Source organism: Acomys minous (genome assembly GCF_964271855.1).
Source record: "Acomys minous genome assembly, chromosome: 2".
Lineage (NCBI taxonomy): Eukaryota > Metazoa > Chordata > Mammalia > Rodentia > Muridae > Acomys > Acomys minous.
In genome coordinates, this window is record NC_140484.1 from 87,885,557 (window position 1) to 87,905,880 (window position 20,324).

The 20,324-nt window shown below is 37.9% G+C and overlaps 2 protein-coding genes across 16 annotated transcripts in view; one reads left to right on the plus strand and one right to left on the minus strand.

The window, feature by feature from the left end:
* LOC311592453 (zinc finger protein 120-like) overlaps positions 1–20,324 on the plus strand; it is a 202,172-nt gene that overhangs the window by 126,642 nt on the left and 55,206 nt on the right. The gene's annotated exons all lie outside the window — the stretch shown is intronic.
* The window catches only part of LOC311592456 (mas-related G-protein coupled receptor member X2-like), a 103,023-nt gene that overhangs the window by 57,999 nt on the left and 24,700 nt on the right, over positions 1–20,324 (minus strand). For 7 of the 15 annotated variants that reach the window (XM_084772882.1, XM_084772880.1, XM_084772889.1 and 4 more), the window contains exon 2: positions 3,356–3,481. The exons of 2 other annotated variants lie outside the window; for them this stretch is intronic. Coding sequence is in view for 1 of the 13 variants with exons in the window: in XM_084772877.1 (XP_084629003.1) it covers positions 3,168–3,256 (89 nt within the window). In the remaining 12 variants the exon portion in view is untranslated. Of the gene's footprint in view, positions 1–3,165; positions 3,261–3,355; positions 3,539–20,324 lie in introns of those variants that run through there. 6 more of the 15 variants (XM_084772881.1, XM_084772878.1, XM_084772877.1 and 3 more) reach the window with 6 other exon arrangements.

Sequence of the window (20,324 nt, forward strand, 5' to 3'; positions counted from 1 at the left end):
ACATGGATGTCCTCTGAGAGTTTTCACTCAGCGGAGGATCAAGGAACATGCTGGGACTCTATAATGGGACTCCAGGTGAGAGTGTTATGGAAAAATGGAGAGATACAAGCCCCCATATGGTCCAGGAACCCTAAAAGAAGACCATCAGGCTGGCAGATCTGGACCCAGGGAGCCTGCACAAACTGATGTATCAACCAAGGACAATTCGTTCAGTATATCTAGACCCCCTATTCATATTTAGGCAATGGACAGAATATTCTCCACAGTTGTGTGGAGAGTGGGGGACTGATTCTGACATAAACACTGGCAGCCCCTATTTGACCACTTCCCCTTGGTGGGGAGGCCAGATGGCACTCAGAGGAAAGAGAAGCAGACTATCTGGATGAGACCTGATAGGCTCTGATCATATGGCGGGGAAGGAGGTCCCCTTCTATCACATGTCTAGGGGAGGGGAATAGGGTGAAAGAGGGAGGGAGAGGGTAACGATAAGGTACAAGTGACAGAATAACAATCGGGATGTAATCTGAATAGAATATTTAAAAAATAATAATAAATGGGAAAACAGAAACCAAATGATGAGAAATGTTGGTGAGTAAATGGGAAAAGAATGGTAATTCCCTGTTGGTGGTAGGAATGCAAACTGCCCACCACTATGAAAATCAGTGTGGTGATTCCTCAGAAACAAGAGGCATAGCATCTATGGTATCCAATAATAACAAGCAAGAATATACCCAAACGACTTTATATCCTACTACAAAGATCATAGTTTATCCAGGTTCCTTGCTGTTGTTTTCACAATAATCAGGAAATACAATTATCCCTGATGTTCAAAAACTGGTACGTAGAGAATGCAATGCTGCACATACATACGATAGAAATTTATTCAGCTCTAATAATAAATTCTATTGCAAAATGTGTATGTAAATGGGTTGAAGCGCAAAAATTATATCGAGGGGAAATTTGAGGAACTCATTTTTCAACAATACTTCATATTTATTTGTTTAGTTACAAAGCAGTAGGTTTCTCTATGCTCTTCATTTTTACTATTTCTCCCCTGATTTTTAAATTCCCTCCTAATTCTTTATCCCCTAACTTACCTTTTCTTCCACCCTTTTCCCAGTCTAAATCTATCTGCTCCCATATCTCTCTTTGTCCTTTCATATTTCCTCCATCCTATTCATTTGCCTCTATCAAGGCATCTCCCAATCAAGAGCAACAAAAAGGCAAATGCCATATATTCCCGAACTGAGTAGCCTAGCTTCAAAGCTCTGACTTTGTGTGACCTATGGCACTAAGAAAGGGATCTTTAGGATGGAGATTCCTTGATAGAGACATAAGAATAGAATGAAGGGAGTGTGAAAGTACAAATAAAGATTTACAGAGAGATTTACAGAGAAAGAAAGGTTGGAGGAATAATTAAATTAGAGGGGACAAAATCAGGGGAAAAATAATAAAATTATTAAAATTAGTGGAGAATTAATAAAAGTAAAGAGCATAGAGAAACCACTATTTGTAACTAAACAATAAAATATGATGTATTTTCAAAAACTGAGCTCGCATGGAGCTACCTTATGTACTTGGGGGAAGCTGTTTTGAGGAGCTGTAGGCTATTAAAAAATACCCTGCCATAAATGATATAACTCTTTATGAGATGATGGTCAGTGAGACCCACAAGCCCCTAAGCAACAGCCTCTTGTCATTCCTTCTGCTTTCCTATCACAACTGCATGTTCAGACACTATTACTTAAGATATTCCACAAACTGAGTGTACCAACTACACAGAACAAGCTCGTACCAAGGTGTAAGCTTCCTCCATGCTGGCTAGCTTTCACTGCATATAAAGTGCTATTCAGGCTGGTGGGGAACAAACTGTGTCCGTGGTCTTACCCAGTTGGGAATTTTGCAATCCATAAGACCAAACTGCTAGGCAAGATGCAAACACTTGTGAAATAGTGGTAGTATAGTTACAGACATAATTAACTGCACTCTGATTGGATTTAAAGCCCAATACATTGAAAGAAATACTTTCATGGTTCTAGAAATCAGATTTAAAAAAATAAAAATTCTGGGAGATCATCTGCCATGGGTGGAAGCTGAATAGTATTGAGTAAATTGGCACAACATAAGGGACTGGTCAGTAAAGAAGACACTCGTGGCTGCACAACGTACTAAGAAAAAGTAGTGTTTAAGTGTTTAGTCCTAGGAAAGTCATTTATATCATAGTCCCTGAGACTTAGGTAACATTTCAGATGAAAAAAAAACCAAAAGAGTGTAAGCACAGGAAAAATAAGGATAACAGCTTCAAAATCACATCTCCCTACTAAGACACAGTCATTTCACTCACAACTTCAGAACATTTAGGAATAATCACATAATTTATACACAAAAATGTTCCCATAAACACCCAGGCATGGATGGATGATGAATTCTGGATGGGCAACCTCTACCAGCTGAATAATTGTCTAACAAGAGACTTAAGGAAAGGAGAAATCATTGCCCTTCAATCAACTGCACACTAGTAAACAAACCAGGTTCTAATAGGTAGTTCAAATCACCTAATGGGTACAAATAATAAATGTTATAAAACAAAACTAAAAATGATAATCTCAAAAAGGAACTAGCAGAGATGGAGACTGATAAATATGAGGTGAATAATTTAACGAGCTGGGGGGATTAAACAGAGTACATTGTGGGATAAATGAAATTATCAAAGGACAAAATTAATCAATATTTAATGCCTTGGGTAGAGCACAGGTATCCTGTAATCATAGCGACAGCCAGCTCTGGGTGCAGAGGATTTCTACTTTAGAACAGTTGATAAAGTTCTACACTCAATGTTCTTTTCTTGGGGATTGAAGTGGGTTAAACATTTCATGTAACTTTCCCTACATATGCACATTATGTATATACTATAATTAACTGTGACCCTGTCACTCAATTTTACAACTTCTGTTGCCTACTGAGACAGAAAAGCACAAAGGAATAGAAATGTTCCATTACAGGACACACAGGTGACTGAGATACTGAGAGAACTGTGTTTTTTAGAGATGGTGCCTGTACCCATTGCTTGCTAAATCAAGGAGAGTGGCAGAATTCTCACGATAGCATCATGTTTAAGTAGTTGGGAAGAGAGGAGAATGGAAGAAAGTATTAGGGGAGGGCATTATCTTGGTTCAGCAGCTTCCAGGAGTCCAGTCTGCCAGCCTACAATGCTGTCATGAGGACTTTTATGACTCCTGTTTCTGTAGAAACACATGAAGCTTCTTGGATTTTCCACCTTGATGTGGTTTTATATGGCCACAGACTAAGAAAATACATGATAGCTTTAGGATGAATGTCTCAAAAAGCATCTTACCTTTCCTCAGTTCTTCTTTGAGAAATGGTAATCTGTACTCTGGCAAAGAGAAGAATCCCCTGAGTCCGGGGCCAATATGAAACATATCTTAGCAGATATGAAGAGAAACTGAAGAGAAACTGGTGCCTGAGGGAGGATAAGAGAAGGAAAACCTGTGGTTGACTGTACGTGGATCTGCACTGATAATCACTCCTTTGAGTCATGCTTTCCACAAGACTTCTCATGATTTTGCCTGGCTCTTATCTCTCATCTGATCATGCCAACCCTTTCGGGAAAGAGGCAAAGCTCCTCTTTCCTGTTAGTGCTTGTTTTTTTTTTTTAAACTTCTTGCATCCAGAGAGTGAGCAATGCCAAGCAATGTGAGCCACTGCTGTAACAATCATTATCTGGCTATCAAATCTAAAGTTTATGCTTGCAAAGTGAGACAATGATGAAGCACTAAGCATAAAGGTAATGATCGCATCTGGTGGGTTTGCTGAAGTGTGACTTGAAAATAAATACAGCAGGTAGGAATCTCAGTTCTGAAACTAGAAGAGCTTCTTTTGACAGGTGCCCAGTGTAGGGAAAGATCTAGGGAATGTGCACCATTCAGGCGCCAGGAACATCATCACCCTTACTTCTATGATGGCCAAGTGGAGGTCAACTCAGCCCTCAGAAGCTGGGTTATAAAAATTGAGCACAAGATTTGGCCTGCAAAAACGTTGTCTAAAACTGCCTATACAAAAGTGTAAATAAAGGAAACAAACAAACAAACAAACAAACAAAAAAGCACCAGAAAAGGATAAACTTTTAAGTAATATGGTGCAACTAGAATTGGAGAGGTGATGGACTGGAAAACAAGTCAAAACTGGAAAGCTGGTGATTTAGTTGCAGTGAGTGGGTAACAGCAACAGGTTGGGTCTAGCCTCTGAGAAACCAGAAAAGAAAGGAGGCAGGTTTGTGTGGTCTCAAAGTATGTCTTAGTAGTATCTGCTCACAATTGGCCCATGGGAAATACATTAATTAATTATTTTGCAAATGTGAATTTTAGTAGCACCAGGACATTTAAAGATTTTTTTTTTTACTAAGGATGTTGAGCATTTCTTTAAGTGGTTCTCAGGCATTCGATATTTCTCTGCTCAGAATTCTGTTTAGCTCTGAACCCCATTTCTTAATTTTGTCGTTTGGTTTAGTGGTGTTTAATTTACTTGGTTCTTTATATATTTTGTATATTAGCCCTTCAACAGATGTAGGATTTGCGAAGAACTTTTCCCAATCTGTAGGCTGTCCCTTTTTTCTATTGACAGTGTCCTTTGCCCTACAGAAGCTTTTCAGTTTCATGAGGTCCCATGTGGGGATTTAAATATGTAGACCTCCCCATAGACTCATACGCTTCAATGCTTGGCTTATAGAGAATAGCACTATTTAGAGATATGACCTTCTTGAAGTAGGTGTGGCTTTGTTGGAATAAGGATGTCACTCTGGAGGTGGAATTTGAGGTCATAGACATATTTTCAACTCCACTGAGGGTGGAATCCAGTTTCCTCCTACCTGCCTGCTGAAAACTGTCTCTATCTGCTGCTTTGAGGTCAAGATCTAGAACTCCTGGCTCCTTCAACACCAAGTCTGGCTGCATGATGCCATGTTTTCCAAAATTATAATAATGGACTGAACCTCTGAAACTATTAACCAACCCCAGATGAATGCTTGCCTTTATAAGGGTTGATTTGGTCATTGTGTCTCTCTGCATCAGTGAATCCCTAACCAAGACAGAAGTTTGTGTGAGAGACTGGGGTGTTACTTCGACAAGCCTGAGCATGCTTTTGTTTGGAGGAATGTAGAATTTGGGACCTAGGATTAGAAAATCAGTGGGATGTTTTTAGTGGACCTTCATGAGCCACCCTAGTAGACATATGGAAGATAGTGGTGCTGATGGTGATTTGATTTGTGGGGGCCTGAATCAAGAGGTTTCAGAGGAGAAGAATTTTAGTATGGTGCCTAGAAATCATTCTTGCTTTTACCCTTGTCTGAAGAATTTGCCTTAGAAGAAGTAGAAGAGATTTATAATGATTGCATTGGCAAAGGAAATCTCAAAGCAGCTTAGTGTAAGCTCTGTCCTTTAGTTCACCCTTATGAAGAATGTTTTGATCCTGTGTAGCAAACTGAGAAAGGAAATATAAAAAAATATATGGTTCAAGAATTAAACAGGTGTGAGGGGCCATGACAAATGGCCTGCTCACTGATAGCACAACTGCCTCAAGGTGCCACATAGTCTTAGCTACAGCAAGCATCTGCAATTTTCCATTGTTGGACCAGAATTGCTGTTTTTCTAAATGTTTACCCAACTTCCTCTTCTATCTTGGCCTAGAATAGCTTGAGAATACACTGCATCATGTTTTTTGCAGTTTTACCCAGAACTCAGCTTCCTCCCTATATATAAGCTGCCCCAGGATGCTCAATAAACAAGACTTGATTGGACTGCCATCTTGTCTTCATTTCTTGCATCTCTTGTCCCTCTCCATTCCCACTCCCTCTTCCAGAATCTTCATTGACAGTCCTGCAGATCGGGACAGATGGGTACCGGGAAGTGGAGTGGGGCTAAATCCTGTGTTCAGGCACTAGAAATAGCTATCATTTAGACACAAGGAGATATGAAAGCAAAGCTTAGGCCTAGACGTAGTAGTTCACGCATTTCATACCAGCATTTAGGAGATTGAGGCATGGTATTTCTCAATTCAATGCCAGCCTGATCTACAGAGCAAGTTCCAGAACAGACAAGCTCTGGCACGAGGGAAGCCAATGAAATCAGAAAGTTGGTGAAGATATAATTGTACATGTGGGCCATGTTCCAGCCTTAGCAAGCAGAAGAACATGGCATATTTGGCCATGTGGTTGTGGCTATAGAATCAAGGATGGAATTTCTCTCTGAAAATAAAGAAAGCCCCTGAGGCCATGAATGTGTCAGGAGCATCCATACATGGAGGCCCAAAACATCCATTGTGTGAGGCAGACAATATTGTTCTTTGTGCTGGCAGCTGGACACGGTAATGTGTAAGAGTCACCCAGGTAGTACTGATTTTGAAGACATAAAAGGATCATGGAGGGCAACTGAGAGAGTCCAGGATAGGCCATTGGTGCATGTGCAGCAACAGTGTTAATTGAAGGCCCAGGAATGAAGGGGTCATGTAAAGAAGTTGAAGATTGGCACCATGAGGAGATACTGCAAGAGGTTGTGGTTGAAAGTGCAGGCCAATTGCAACAGAAGACCCCATCATTTTGGAGATGCCAGTACCATGGGATGATCACCAAGGAGTGAGTGCATCAGAAGAAACTGTGTTATAGAACCTATGAAGGTGAAGCCTGGAATTCCTTGGAAGACCCCAGAGGCTAGAGGTCTAAGAACTGGTGGGGTACCTGTTGAGGAAAACTGCTAACAAGGAGTGGAACCAACCTAAGAGAAAGAAGTGTGTTACAATCAACAATGCTTAATGGAGTGGAGATCTGATAAGTGTTTTGACAGTAGACAAGAAGATACAGAGTTTGGAGTTTGCCCAGTTGCATTTTGGTCTTGCTTTGGACCAGAAAATTTCCTCATTGAGCTCCATTCTCTATGCTTTGGAACAGTAATGCATATTCTGTGCCATGCTATGTTGGAAATATCTGGTCTACATTTTGCTTTGGATTTATAGGAGATTACAGTTAAGAAATTGCATGAATCTCAATGGAGATATTGAACTTTGGACTTGTAAACATTGTTGAGGCTGTGGTAGGCTACAAGGATTTTTGAAGTTGGACAAAATGCATTTTGCATTCTGCTATGTTTGCACGTCTATAGGAGCCAGGGAGTGGAATGTGTGGTTTAAATAATTTTGGCTCTTATAGACTCATTTTTGCAAGCTTGGTTCATATGGAGCGGCAACATTAGGAGGTATAGCCTTGTTGGAGGGAGTGTGTGTCTTTGGAGCAGGTTTTGAGGTCTCCAGTGTTCAAGCACCACCAAGTATGAAATCTACTTCTCAAGGCTGCCTGCAGAAGACACTGTCCTCCTTGCTGCCTCTAATCAGGATGTAGAACTCTTGGCTCTTCTAGCACCAAATTTGCCTGCTTGATGCCATTTTCATACCATGATGATAATGGACTGACCCTCTGAAACTATAAGCTGGCTCCCATTAAATGCTTGCCTTTATAAGAGTTGCCTTGGTCATGGTGTCTCTTCACAGCTATAAAACATTAAGACTGAAGTAATCTTTAACATAAACTATTCCACATTTGAAATATAAATGATTTTTAAGGATATGAGATTATTTACTCAATTTGTTTGATTTTTGTTTGTTTAGCTTTTCTGAAAACTGTGAAATAGAATGATAGGATTTAGATAGAGAAGATCTTGTTTAGTTAGAAACCCAGTAGCTGAGTTTTCCTTCCATGCTCACCAAGACAAAAGGATCAAAAATCAAATGACCTTATCCTGGGCTCTGCATACATCGACAAAAGCCCTCTAGTGACATTGGAATATTCAATATTCCCAACATTCCAACCCAGTGTCCTGATAACCATTATGTCCTGAAAGAAGAAGAAAGGTTTACCTCTATGAGGTAAAGACAGGACTAAAGGTTCATCACTGATCCCATCCAGGAAGAGGAGGAGGAAACTGGAATTTTCAGTCATGATGCAGGACTATAGTGACAGGGTAGGTCCTTCCTAGAGGTAGAGAGGAAATAATGATAGAGTTTTATGGGAATAGTATCATTTCTTGCTAAGGTTAAGACAAATTTGAGAATGCCATACTTATTGAGTATGAGTGTCTAAGGGGGTCAGTGTTATGAGGATAAGAAAGCCCTTTTTATATATCATGCATAATAGAACCATGTGTGAGTTATATTGAATGCTCATGGAATATAGAATCAGTATATAAATATGGGAAGAAAGGTGAAAAAAGAAGGAAGGAAGCTCAGAGAAAAGAGGAAAGGAAGGAAGACGAGGGAACCTTTTTGTAGTTGAAAATTTGTGTCAATAGCACACAAATATTTTGGTAATAAATTTCGTTCTTTGACAATTTCATACACATACACTGCATTCTGGTTGCTCTCCACTCCCACTCTTGCTTTTTTCCCACCACACCCTTACCAGCCCCACTTCTTCCTTATAAATATCTTTTTCATATTCATGACTTGCCTGAATTAACATAGAGTCATTATGTAACTGTGGGTTAGGAACTAGCCATCATATCCTGGTGTGCTCAATGGAGCTACCGAACTTGATACAATGTTTCCACCCCTTCCAGAATCTGTTTTCTGCTAATATTCAACAGTAACTGACAATGTCCTATCAGTACTTTCTCTATTCAAGGATGACTGGTGGACCTAGTTTGTGGAGTCCCAGTGCCAGTAGACAAGACAGCTATGAGTTTACAATTGCCATGACTGTGTTATGCTCACAAGATGGCATTTTGCAGTCCTTTACCCATGTTTATCTCTTGCATTATTTTATCCTCCCTTTTGGTAACATTTCCTGAGCCTTAAGGGCAATGGTATAAATGCCTTATTTAGGCCCAAGCCCTGCACCATCCTTTAGTCCTAACACCCTGTATAGCCACAAGTCTCTGAATTCACTTCCATTCATTGCAAAGAGACTTCTCTGATTAAGGTTTGATGTAGCCTTTTTATGGGGATGTATACATCAATATTTGAAGGTGGTTTGATACTACTTCAAATTAGCCAATAAGCAGTAAGAGTTTCCTACTAAGCTTTAAGAGCCCCTTGTTCCTAAGTTCATAACCAGATTTACAGTACTACACATGCTTTCTTTCGGATCAGACCTCAAATCCACCCAGGAAGCAATTGATTACTCTTTTAACAGTCACACCACTATTAAACAACAGGCACATCTTCCTGGCAGTTTTTTTTACTGTACTTTAGAGAATTTATTAGATAAGAAACTCACTCTTCATGATACCTTCCATGTGAAGTTCTGGTTATGTATGACGCATTCTTCGTGCTTTCAGATATGGCTGTTATTGTTCATGAGTGTGTCTTCCAAATAGGGAGGTTCAGTAGACGGCTCTGCTGAGTCATATTTTATGAATGTGTGTCAGCAGTGAGGTGGCTTTCCTGGCATTATGTAGTGATTTAAAGCAAATGTGTGAGACGCAATGCATATGATCTGCTTAGGTGACACAAAGCAATGTTGGGGATCATTATTAAGTTAGTTGCTATAAGGTATAATTGTAAGACTAACCCATTGTTTCTCCCAGGTGAACTGGGCAGGAGTTTATTTTCCCTTTAAATATTGAAGAAGACAATTCAGTAGGGAATGGCATGGAAACAGAAAATGGGCCATTCACTACGCTGAGCAAGGATGTTGTAAAGATAATGACTCAAGTGAGTCTCTGCATTGGAAAGAATAATGGAGAAGTTAAGTATGTATATTAGAAATGAACTGAGTGCTTTGCAGAGCCCATTGAAATGACTACTGTTAATAATTTCATTTTATTTATAAGGGGAAAGAGGTGTTGAAGACATGTTACAAGGACAGAAAATTTTGGCCATGAGCTATGTCAGAGTGTTTGTCCTTCTTTAGTCGTCTTGATCAGTTTCTAGGTTTTTTTCATCCAACTAAACAGGAAGAGAGAAATCTCATCAAAGAATGATGAAGTCAAGTCCAAAATGAACTCTCAAAAATGCTTTTTCCTCAGGAATTTCTGAAGTCAAGGAATACACAGCAATCAAATAAGAGGAAATATAAATAGTGCAACCAATACAGGCATCTAGATGTATGAGCTATTTCTTGCTTCAGAAAAGACAACTTTCAATCATCCATATTGCTGAAGAGTCACTTGTTCTGGAATAATCTGAGTTGAAAGAAGTTCCATTGTCTACTAGAATTGAGAGTCAGGATGAAACATCAATCATGTGCTCTTCTAATATTTCATTGTGGCTGGTTAATGAGTTGAAGGAAAACCACAAGGCTCTTAGCCTCTCTCAGGCCAACTTTGTCCTTTTATTCCTTGAAGTAAATGCATTTTGCAGTTCTACTTATGAATGTATTTTTCCCTTGGTCCTTCTTTAAACCCCAAACTCTATAAAACCCAGACTCATCTGATGTGTGTGGTTGCATCTCCAGCCTCCAGCACATGCACACTAGAGAATCTGAGACTCAGCATACAGTGATGTTGCTGAGATCACAAGGTTTAGAGAGAGATCAATAACAGCTTAACTCATCTGGATCCATGTTCTAATTTTACCTGTTACACACTTGATATGAGATAGCAGCACATGACTTAGTAACTACAAATAGGAGGTGGAAAGAGATTTTTTTTGTAGTATTCCCGGGATCCTGATGTAAGTATGAAGACCACAGTTTCCTTCTCCCTCAAAGCAGAATGGTAAAACATTTAAAAGTCATGTGGGAGCAGGAAAATGAGAGAAACTTTCCCTGGGTGTGTCAAGTTCTAACAAATTACCCTTCTGTTTAAGTAGTCCTATGTATAGAACAAAAACATATAATACCCACATACTCCCATTTTATTCACTCCATTCTATTCTCAAGGCAGTTATGATGGCAGTAAGATTATTACACAGAAGTGACACTACATACTGAGGTGCAAACACCTGGTAAAAGATAATAGAAAGAGCCAGTTCATCACACTGAGATACATTTCTAGAATAGTGCCTAAGTAAGGTAACACTACTTTCCTGTGGCCCTTTACCACAACCATGGCTACTACAGACAACTGGGAATCCTTTTAACTCATCTCCATCCTATCAGTCCTAGTAATATAGCACTCTCTGTTGGCATAATGTTATTATTCACTGTGGAAAGTTTACCTTTCTTCATGAAAATGCTGATTTTTTTCCTCCCACTATATTGTTTCAAACATAACAAGGCAATGTAAATTTTATTCTAAGTATATCATGTCTGAACTTTATGTAAACACACACATAATGTTTTCCATGTCCTGCCAATAATATTGGCAATCCAGTAGCCTGGCATTAGAGAGACTAGAATGGCACATCTGTTTCTAATGAGAGGAGGAGTGAAGGAGCAAGATCTGGGCCACAATGATCAGAGGTCCAAGAAGCATGATGAGAAATAGGAATACCAGAGAAAAATTTAATATTAGTACTGGGAACTGGGGCTGGGAGGAAGATGGATTAATCGTTGAGTAATAGAACATATCCCTATTGCCCTCTACTGAACCCATCAAGTCTATTAAATAAATCAGTCTCTCTGTCTGGTTATTCTGAGAAGCATCTGATTAAGGAGTAACTGCCACCTTACTGATTGTATGAAACCATATTAATATTAATGGTCACTCAACAACTCTTTACTAAAACATGCTTCTATGTTCCTCCTAGCAATCCTTACACCATTGTTGAGAGTCTGCACTGCTTTATTGTTTTATTTCACCCCTTTTGTTTTCTGAGGAGGTGCCTGTATATGAAAAGAATTGGGTGGAAAATAGCTGTGGTTATCAAGAAAATCTATAAAGCTTGAAAATATTAACACCGGTTTTATAAATGTGCTTCACTAACCCCATCTCTCCCGAAAATCGATATTTTATTCACCTTGAGGCACTCACTGCCTGGGAACCTGCCAGCCATGACAATCTGACAATTAGGAAGACAATTTTCACTCTCCCTGTCCTTCCTTATAAATCCCTTAGTCTTACCCCTAGCCCTGTAGCGGACTGCTTGTCTTTACTCCGTTTCTTCCTTTCTTCCAAGGGGCTACAATGAACCTCTCAGAAGACTCAGCTTTCTCATTTACTCTGGACCATATCAGTCCCCATTTATAGCCCACCAAAATTTGTTCATGGTAACTCCCAATATGTAAAAAGATGCTGTATCTAAGAGACCAAAGTCCACAGCTTACAGGAACACAGAGACAACCCAAAGCCACCACTTTCTTAAGATCCTTACAAAAGAAAAAAATGAATAAAGGTAACATTCACTTGACAAAGACAAGACTTGTTATCAGCACCCTGAATCTCTATCATCCAAAACTTAGATGCCTGGACACAGGTTCAAAAATACATCCATCAACACCTAATACAATATGTCTTCACTAGAATCCAGAAACTCTACTAAAGTGGGTTTTAAGCAATGCAATATTTGAATTCTATACCACTGTATCTAAAATTAAACTTATCTTGTATCCATATACAAAACTCTGTAACAGTGAATTAAAAATAATTTGGTGAGTGACAATTAAGGCATTAAGTTGAGGAGTAGTTTCACTACTGTACTTTTTGTTATTTCTTCCCTATATATTTCTATAGTCTCCCTTCTTTCTTTTCAACCCCTATCTCCAAACCTAGAAATGGAAGATAAAGGAAAGGAGAGACATCCTTGAGTCCAACCTTGTTTTCTCTCTAAATAAGACCAATAATACCTTATAAACAACTTCCATTGAAAATAACCCTCTATAGCCCAAGAAATCAACCGTAAACCTACCTAACCCCCCCCATAAGACATAATTCTTTTAAGGTTTCTTCCTGCTGATTTGGGACAAAAAGTATCTTTGTAGGTGCCCACTTAAAATTGGTGAAATGGTTAAACAAACTAGGAATAGCATTTATGATCCAGTTTCTAAATGTTGAGAAATTTCAGGCTTTATTTGAGTCCGGTGTGGAACAGTCCGAAATGTTGGACCAATTGAGATTGGAAGCTTTTTTCAAAGGTGTCCTGGGAGCTGTCTTGTTCTGATGAGGAAAAGCAACATGAAGGGTGCAGGATGTCAGGGTCCAGCATGCTGAGAGGAATGAATCCTGTTAGTTATAATCCGGTGTCAGTGTCCAGTTCTTTTGTTCTGAAAACATATAATTCCTCACAAGTATTATACAGTCCTATAATTATAAATATATAAGGTGATCATGATGCACAGAACAATTAAGGCTGGTTCTCTGTTCTTTGTATGAGCAGAAAAATGGACATCTGTAAATTTTCATTCATTTCTTACAAAGAATGGCATCTAATATTAATTCATATGGATTGCAGTGGTATAGAATTCAAATTTAGGATTATCCATCACACACATTATATATATATTTCTACTCTAATATGTGGTATTTTAACCATATAACTAAAATATAATAAAAGGGTTACTTCCAATACTTTGAAAGCACTATTGCAGGCTGTTTAGGATAAATAAGTTATATAAGTTAATTGTTAGTTGATCAAATCATGGTCATATCAATTACTAGTCTATTTTTATCACAAGAATAGACACCCTAAGTCCAACAGATAGATATGATTTATAGAAAAATAAAGTAAAATAGTTAGCTAAGCTCTTCAAAATCTCAGAGACATACAGAATATGACATTTAAAAATCTTTTCAAAATCTTTTAAAGATTCTTTGAGAATGAGACAGGTTAACTCCTGACAACATCAAGCCTACCTCAAAGGGGATGATGAGCATCAAAGAAACTTTTTATAGAGATGGCTTCAAATGTGGCAAACAAGCCACGGGGATAAATGTCCTCATTTCTACCATAGACAGAATTTGGCCTAAAAAAGTGCAAGCTTGGATGAAGGCAGAGTTGATGGTCAAACTCTGCCAAGAAAGGTTAGACAACTCCCCCAATAGTTTCTGCCTCATAAATAGGTCTATCAGATAAATTTAGCTAGAAGGCTGGAGATGATGCTCAGGTAGCAAAATGCTTCTATCATCTTCTCATTTGGAAAGCTGTTAACATGCATCCTCTGTACACTCAGGTAATTAATTTTATTCCTTCTCAAGTCTCTGATGGGGTTGAAGACCAGATAGTTTACTTTTAAAATTAAGCTTAGATGTTTAGGGGCTAAGATTCTTTTAAGTCTACATAGATGTTTTAAGTTGTTAGAGATGAGATAGCATAGATATTGATTTACATTCAGAATTTTAGATGCACCAAGATAGTAAAGATGTTTTCTTCAAAGCTGCCCCATACAAATAGCCAAATCATGAGGAATGTAACATTTACGTGATTCCTGATTGAGTTTTGGTTCTTCTTGCTGTAGGTAGTTTATTGTATATATATGTGTAATTATATATATATACATATATATGTATATATATATGTTTTTAATAAAAATACTGTCAAAATGCAATATATTTAAAGGATGAAACAAGGACTTTAAATAGCTATTATGAATATGTTCAATGTTCTTAAAGAGATCTAAATAAGTCCATTGTTCACATCTTGTAACCCAAACAACACAATAAATTAATAAAAAATAGTTTAATACATGGAAGTAGAAATAGAATCACTAAAGAAAGCCAAAACTCAGGTACAAATTAGAGTAAAAATGTAGGAATTCAAGTAAAAACTTCATAGCTAAGCTTTACCAACAGAGTAAAAGAGAAAGAAGAGAGAACCTCAGCCATTGAAGAAAAGATAGAAAAAAAATGAAGACCTGAGCTAAAGAAAAATGTATATCTACAAAAACCAGGTGTGAAACATCCAGGAAATCTGGGTTACTATGAAAAGACCAAACTTAGGAGTAATAGATGTAGAGCAAGAAGAAGGAACTCAGGTCAAAAGAAAGGAAAATATTTCCAACAAATCTGTAGAAGAAAATTTCCATAACCTAATGAAGGATGTATCTATCAAGGTATGAGAAGCATAAAGAGCAAGCAGTAGACTGAACCAGAAAAGAAATCACTCATAACACATAACAATCAAAATATCAAATGTATGGACCAAAGAAAGAGTACTAAAATGTTGTAATAGAAAAAAACAAAAAAGTGAAGTAGTGTATAAAAGCAGGCACATTAGAATAACAGTAGACTTTTCAATGCAGATGCTAAGAGCCAGAAAGGCCTGGATGGATGTTCAACCAACTGTTATGATACCACAGATGGCAGACTATCCTTAGAAAAACTTTCAATCTCAATATATGGAGAAAGAAAATATTCCTTTATAAAACCAAATCTAAGCAGCATCTAACTACAGATCTACCTCTACAGATGTTAATAAAAGGAAAACTTCAATATGAAATGGTTAACCACACCCCAAAACCCACAAAGAATAAATAATTTCAGACCAACAGCTCAAAGGGGGATAGAGGACACAAACTATAGCCACAAAATAACAGATATTATTAAATATTGTTCCTTGGTAACTCTCAACATCAATGTCAACAATTCCCTAATAAAAAGACACAGAGTAACAGATTGGATATGAAAAGAGGATCCGTCCTCTTGCTACATCCAAGAAACACACTACATTATCAAAGATAGGCATCACTTCAGGGTAAAATAATAGAAAAATATACTCTAATCAAATAGATCCTAGAAGCAAAGTGGTGTAGCTATTTTAATATTCTTGAAAAATAGACTTTATAGTCAGAAGATACAGCACAGGATGCTGCTTACTCAATAAAAGAAAACTCTACCAGGAGAATATTTCAGTTCTAAACACTTATATAATTCAATTTCTATAATTCAATAAAAATAAAGACACAACATAGTTAAACCTATGGGACACAATTACTTCAACTTCATAACACTTAATTGCAACACAAAAATTGGAGATCTTATATTAGCAACTTAACTGAAAACTCTAGAGCAAAGAGAAGAAACCAAAGTAGTAGATGGCATGAAATAATCAAACTTTGGCCTGAAATCAATAAAATATAAAGTAAAACAAACAACAACAGTTTCAATGAAATAGAAATAAAGAGTTGTTTGATTGAAAAAATCAATAAGATTGATAAACCCTTAGGCAAATGAACTGAAAGGCAGAAAGACAATCAAAAAATTTAAAATTAGCTAAAAAGTGAGGGCATAACTATAGATATCAGAGAATACATGGAATAACAAGGACATCAATTAAATAAATATATACTCCACAAAATTGCAAAACTTAAAAGAAATAGATGGACACACACAGATATATATATATCAGAGAAGCAATTAAAACAGATCTATGACTTCCAATGCAAGAGAAGCATTGATGAAAAAGTTTTGTAATGAGACTCTCTCTCTCTCTCTCTCTCTCTCTCTCTCTCTCTCTCTCTCTCTCTCTCTCTCACACACACACACACACACACACACACACACAGAGAGAGAGAGAGAGAGAGAGAGAGAGAGAGAGAGACAGAGAGAGAGAGAGAGAGAGAGAGAGAGAGAGAGAGAGACAGAGACAGAGACAGAGACAGAGACAGAGACAGAGACAGAGACAGAGAGAAAGTCAGAGAGACAGAGAGAATGAGAAAAAAAGAAAGAATGAAAGGAAAAGAATAAAAGCCCAGCAGCAGATTGATGCAGCCTATAATTTTATGAGACTTCCAAAGGAGAACTAAGGCCAATGTTATTCAAATTATCCATGAAATAAAAACAAAAGTAATGCTGTTTAATTCTTTTTACAAGGCCACAGTTACTCTGATCTCCTATCCACACTAAGACCCAACAAAGAAAGAAAATTGCTGAAGAATGTCCCTTATTGGCATAGATGCAACAATACTCAATAAAATACTTGCAAACAGAATCCAAGAGCACATTAAAAAGATCATTACCATGATCTAGTAGGCTTTATCTCAGATGGCAAGAATGGCTCAATATACAAAAATCAATAAATGTAATCCACCATAATGCAAACTGAATGGAAAAACACATGATCATTTCATTGGAGGAAGAGTTTTTGACAAAATCTAACACCCTTCATGCTATCTCCTGGAGAGATTAGTGATAAGAGGCACATGCCTCAAATTAATAAAGGAAATTTACAGCAAACACATACACTAGAACAAAGAGAACCTCAAAATAGTTCCACTAAATTCAGGAACAAGAAAAAATTATCCACTCTCTACCTATTCAATATAGTACTTGAAATCTTAGAACAATAAGACAACTGAACAAGATCAAAGAGATACAAACTGGAAAGGAAGAAGTCAAAGTAGTCTTACTTTCAGATGATTTTATTGTATTTATTAATACTAATTTAGTCCATCTTCTTTTGCTGTGGAGAGATACCATGACCATGGCAACTCTTACAAAAGACAGCATTTAATTGGGGTTGGCTTATAGTTTCAGAGATTTAATCTATTTTATTATGGCAATGTTCATGGTGTCATACAGGAATGGTGCTGGAGAAGCAGCATAGAGTTCTACATATGGATCACCAGGCAGCAGGAAGAAAGAGATACTGGGCCTGACTTAGTTTTTGAAACCTCAAAGCCCAGCTTCAGTGACAAACTTTCTCCAACAAAGCCACACCTCCCAATCCTCCTAAGGTAGTGGCACTCCTTGATGACCAGGGATTCAAAAATATGAGACTAATGGTGTCCATTTTTATTCAAACCACAGCAATGACTCTAAATTTTCCACCAGAAAACTTCCACAGCTAAAAAATATTTTCTTCAAAGTAGCTGGATAGAAAATTAACAAATATCAGTAGCCTGTCTATGTACAAATGCCAAATTGTACATGAGAAAGACATAAAGGAGGAAATGCCTTTTGCAATAGTTTCAAAATAAAATATCATAAGATAACATCAATCAAACAAATGAAAAACTTGTATGATGAAAAACTTTAAAACACTGAGGAAAAAATGAAGAACATATCAGAAGATGAAAATATCTCCCATGCTCATCTTAATAGCACTAAGGTAGTTAATAATGGCCATTCCACCAAAAGCAATGTACAGATTCAAAGCAATCACCATCAAAATTCCATGATAATTATTCACAGAACTTGAAATGATAATTTTCAGCTACATCTGGAAACACACACTTACATACATCATGAATAATAAAAGAACTACTGGTGGGTGGAGGTGACACTATCTGTAACCTCAAGTTCCATCACTGCACAAAATTCCTTTCCAGGTAAATAAAAGACCTCAAATAACTGAGTTCCACAGAAAAGAACACATAGAACAGTCTTGAGATCATTGGCACGGGAAAAGACTTTCTGAACAAGACATTGATAGAACAGGAACCAAGAACAACAGATTAATAAATGGGACCTCATAAAGCCAAATGCATCTATATAGCAGTAACCTGGGAATGGATCGACCCATAGCACTCTTGCCATGTACCCAAAGTACTCTACTACAGAGACATTTGCTCATCCTGTTTATTGCTGCTCTATTCATAATAGCCAGAAATTGGAAACAGGATGGATGTCCATTAGTGCATGAATGGATAAAGAAAATGTGGAACATTTACATAATGGACTATTTATTACTCAGCTACTTAAGAAACAATTCATGATAAATGGATGGTTATAGAGAAAATCATTCTGAGTGCAGAACCAAAATCACTAATATAGTATGTGTTCACTTACATGAAGATGTTAGATATTAAGTAGTTGATAAGTGGGCTATACTCTGTATAACTACAAAGGCTAGGTATAGGTAGGGGATTAGGTGGGAGGAAGGCTCTCCTCAGGGAAGTGGAAATAGAATGTATAATTATGAGTTGACATGTACTGGATGGACCCAGAACATTAAATGAGAGGTAAGGGAGGGAATATGGGGAGGGACAGATAAAACTGAGGGCTCGTATGGAAACCTATTGCCATAGAAACTTCTTTAAATATATACATATATGAAGATATCTAAATGGAATCACCAAATATCATTGGAGACAAAGCCTCAACTATATATCTCTTACTTTCACACGAAACCTCAGTGTGAAGAATGGCATATATCTAATTAAATTCTTAGCCAAAGGAAAGGCCCTTGTAAACTCCCAAGCAACCAGGGCATTGCTAAATAATTGATTGATCTTCACAAAGTGAGTATAAGCTCCTATTGCTGAAGAAAATAGCTGCGTAACTCATTGAACACAGAGAAGTCAACTGGTGCATACCTAGAGCCTTCACCCTGACTAAATAATGTCCATGCTATTTGAAGGTAGTCCTCACACAACCAGAGGAGGAAGATAAAAACCAACTCAGCTATAAACCTTTTGCTCTACCATAGAAAACTGTCATGCGTGATACGTTGGTACAATATGGCCTCAAAAGTTGTAAGGAAAATATACTATATTAAACATAATCTATTTTCAAAAAGGAAGAGAAAGCCAGGCATGATTGGATTAACTGCGGACAGAGTTTGCATATGCAGCTGTAGGAAATGATGCACCTCATTTAATCATGCTAGCTGGAGGTGAAGAGCAGCCAAAACCTTCATAGAAAGAGGAAAGCAGCAGAAATTATGACTGGGAGATGGAGGGATATACAAATGAAACCATGTCATGAGCACATAGGTTCCTCTGTCACTGACTGAATGGCCCAGGACATCACAGCAGTATCAGGTTCTTACTGAATGTGGAGACTTTTCCTATCACAGGACAGCATATGGCACTCTGTGGGGCCCTGGAACTCCAGAGAAGACAACCTCTTCTATAGCACTGCTCACAGTCTGAAGACCAGAAGTGTATTTTATGGTCAAGTAGTGACCTCCTGTTTCCAGGCAGCTCAGAGCGTCTCTCTGGAAGGAAAGAGGATCCTGCAGCTCTCTGCCCATCTGAAGCTGCATGGAGAGACTCTTGCAATTAACATGTCCTACTGCCTTCAGGTACTGCAGGGAGCCCCATGGCTGCAGCCTTCATTAGCTGTCATCCGTGGTGATGTGGACTTTTTAAGGTGAAGCTGTCCCTGAGTCATCCAAGCTCCTGTAAGTAACCCCTCATCCACATTTCTCTAGTAACCCTTCACTGATACTCCTGTAAGACACTCCAATAATTAATTGGTTCACAAAGCAGAACTTTGGCAGAATTGTTAGTTTGCTCTTCATTGGTTTCCTGGGTAAGCAGATGTTTATTCACATCTGCTCTGAAAAGTCACACAGCCACTTGGTGTCCAAACCTGGTCAACAAAATCAAAGAAATTTGAGAAGAGGGTGCCTGGACCATACAATGAAAATCACTAAATGCATCATCCATTTTGAAATCACACGACTTTTTGGGTCAAGAACAGAATGTTCAGGTTTGAGTGAGGAAAACACTCCATAAGTTTAAATGCTTTAAATTCTTCCTCACCAGGGCCTGGAGATACTGT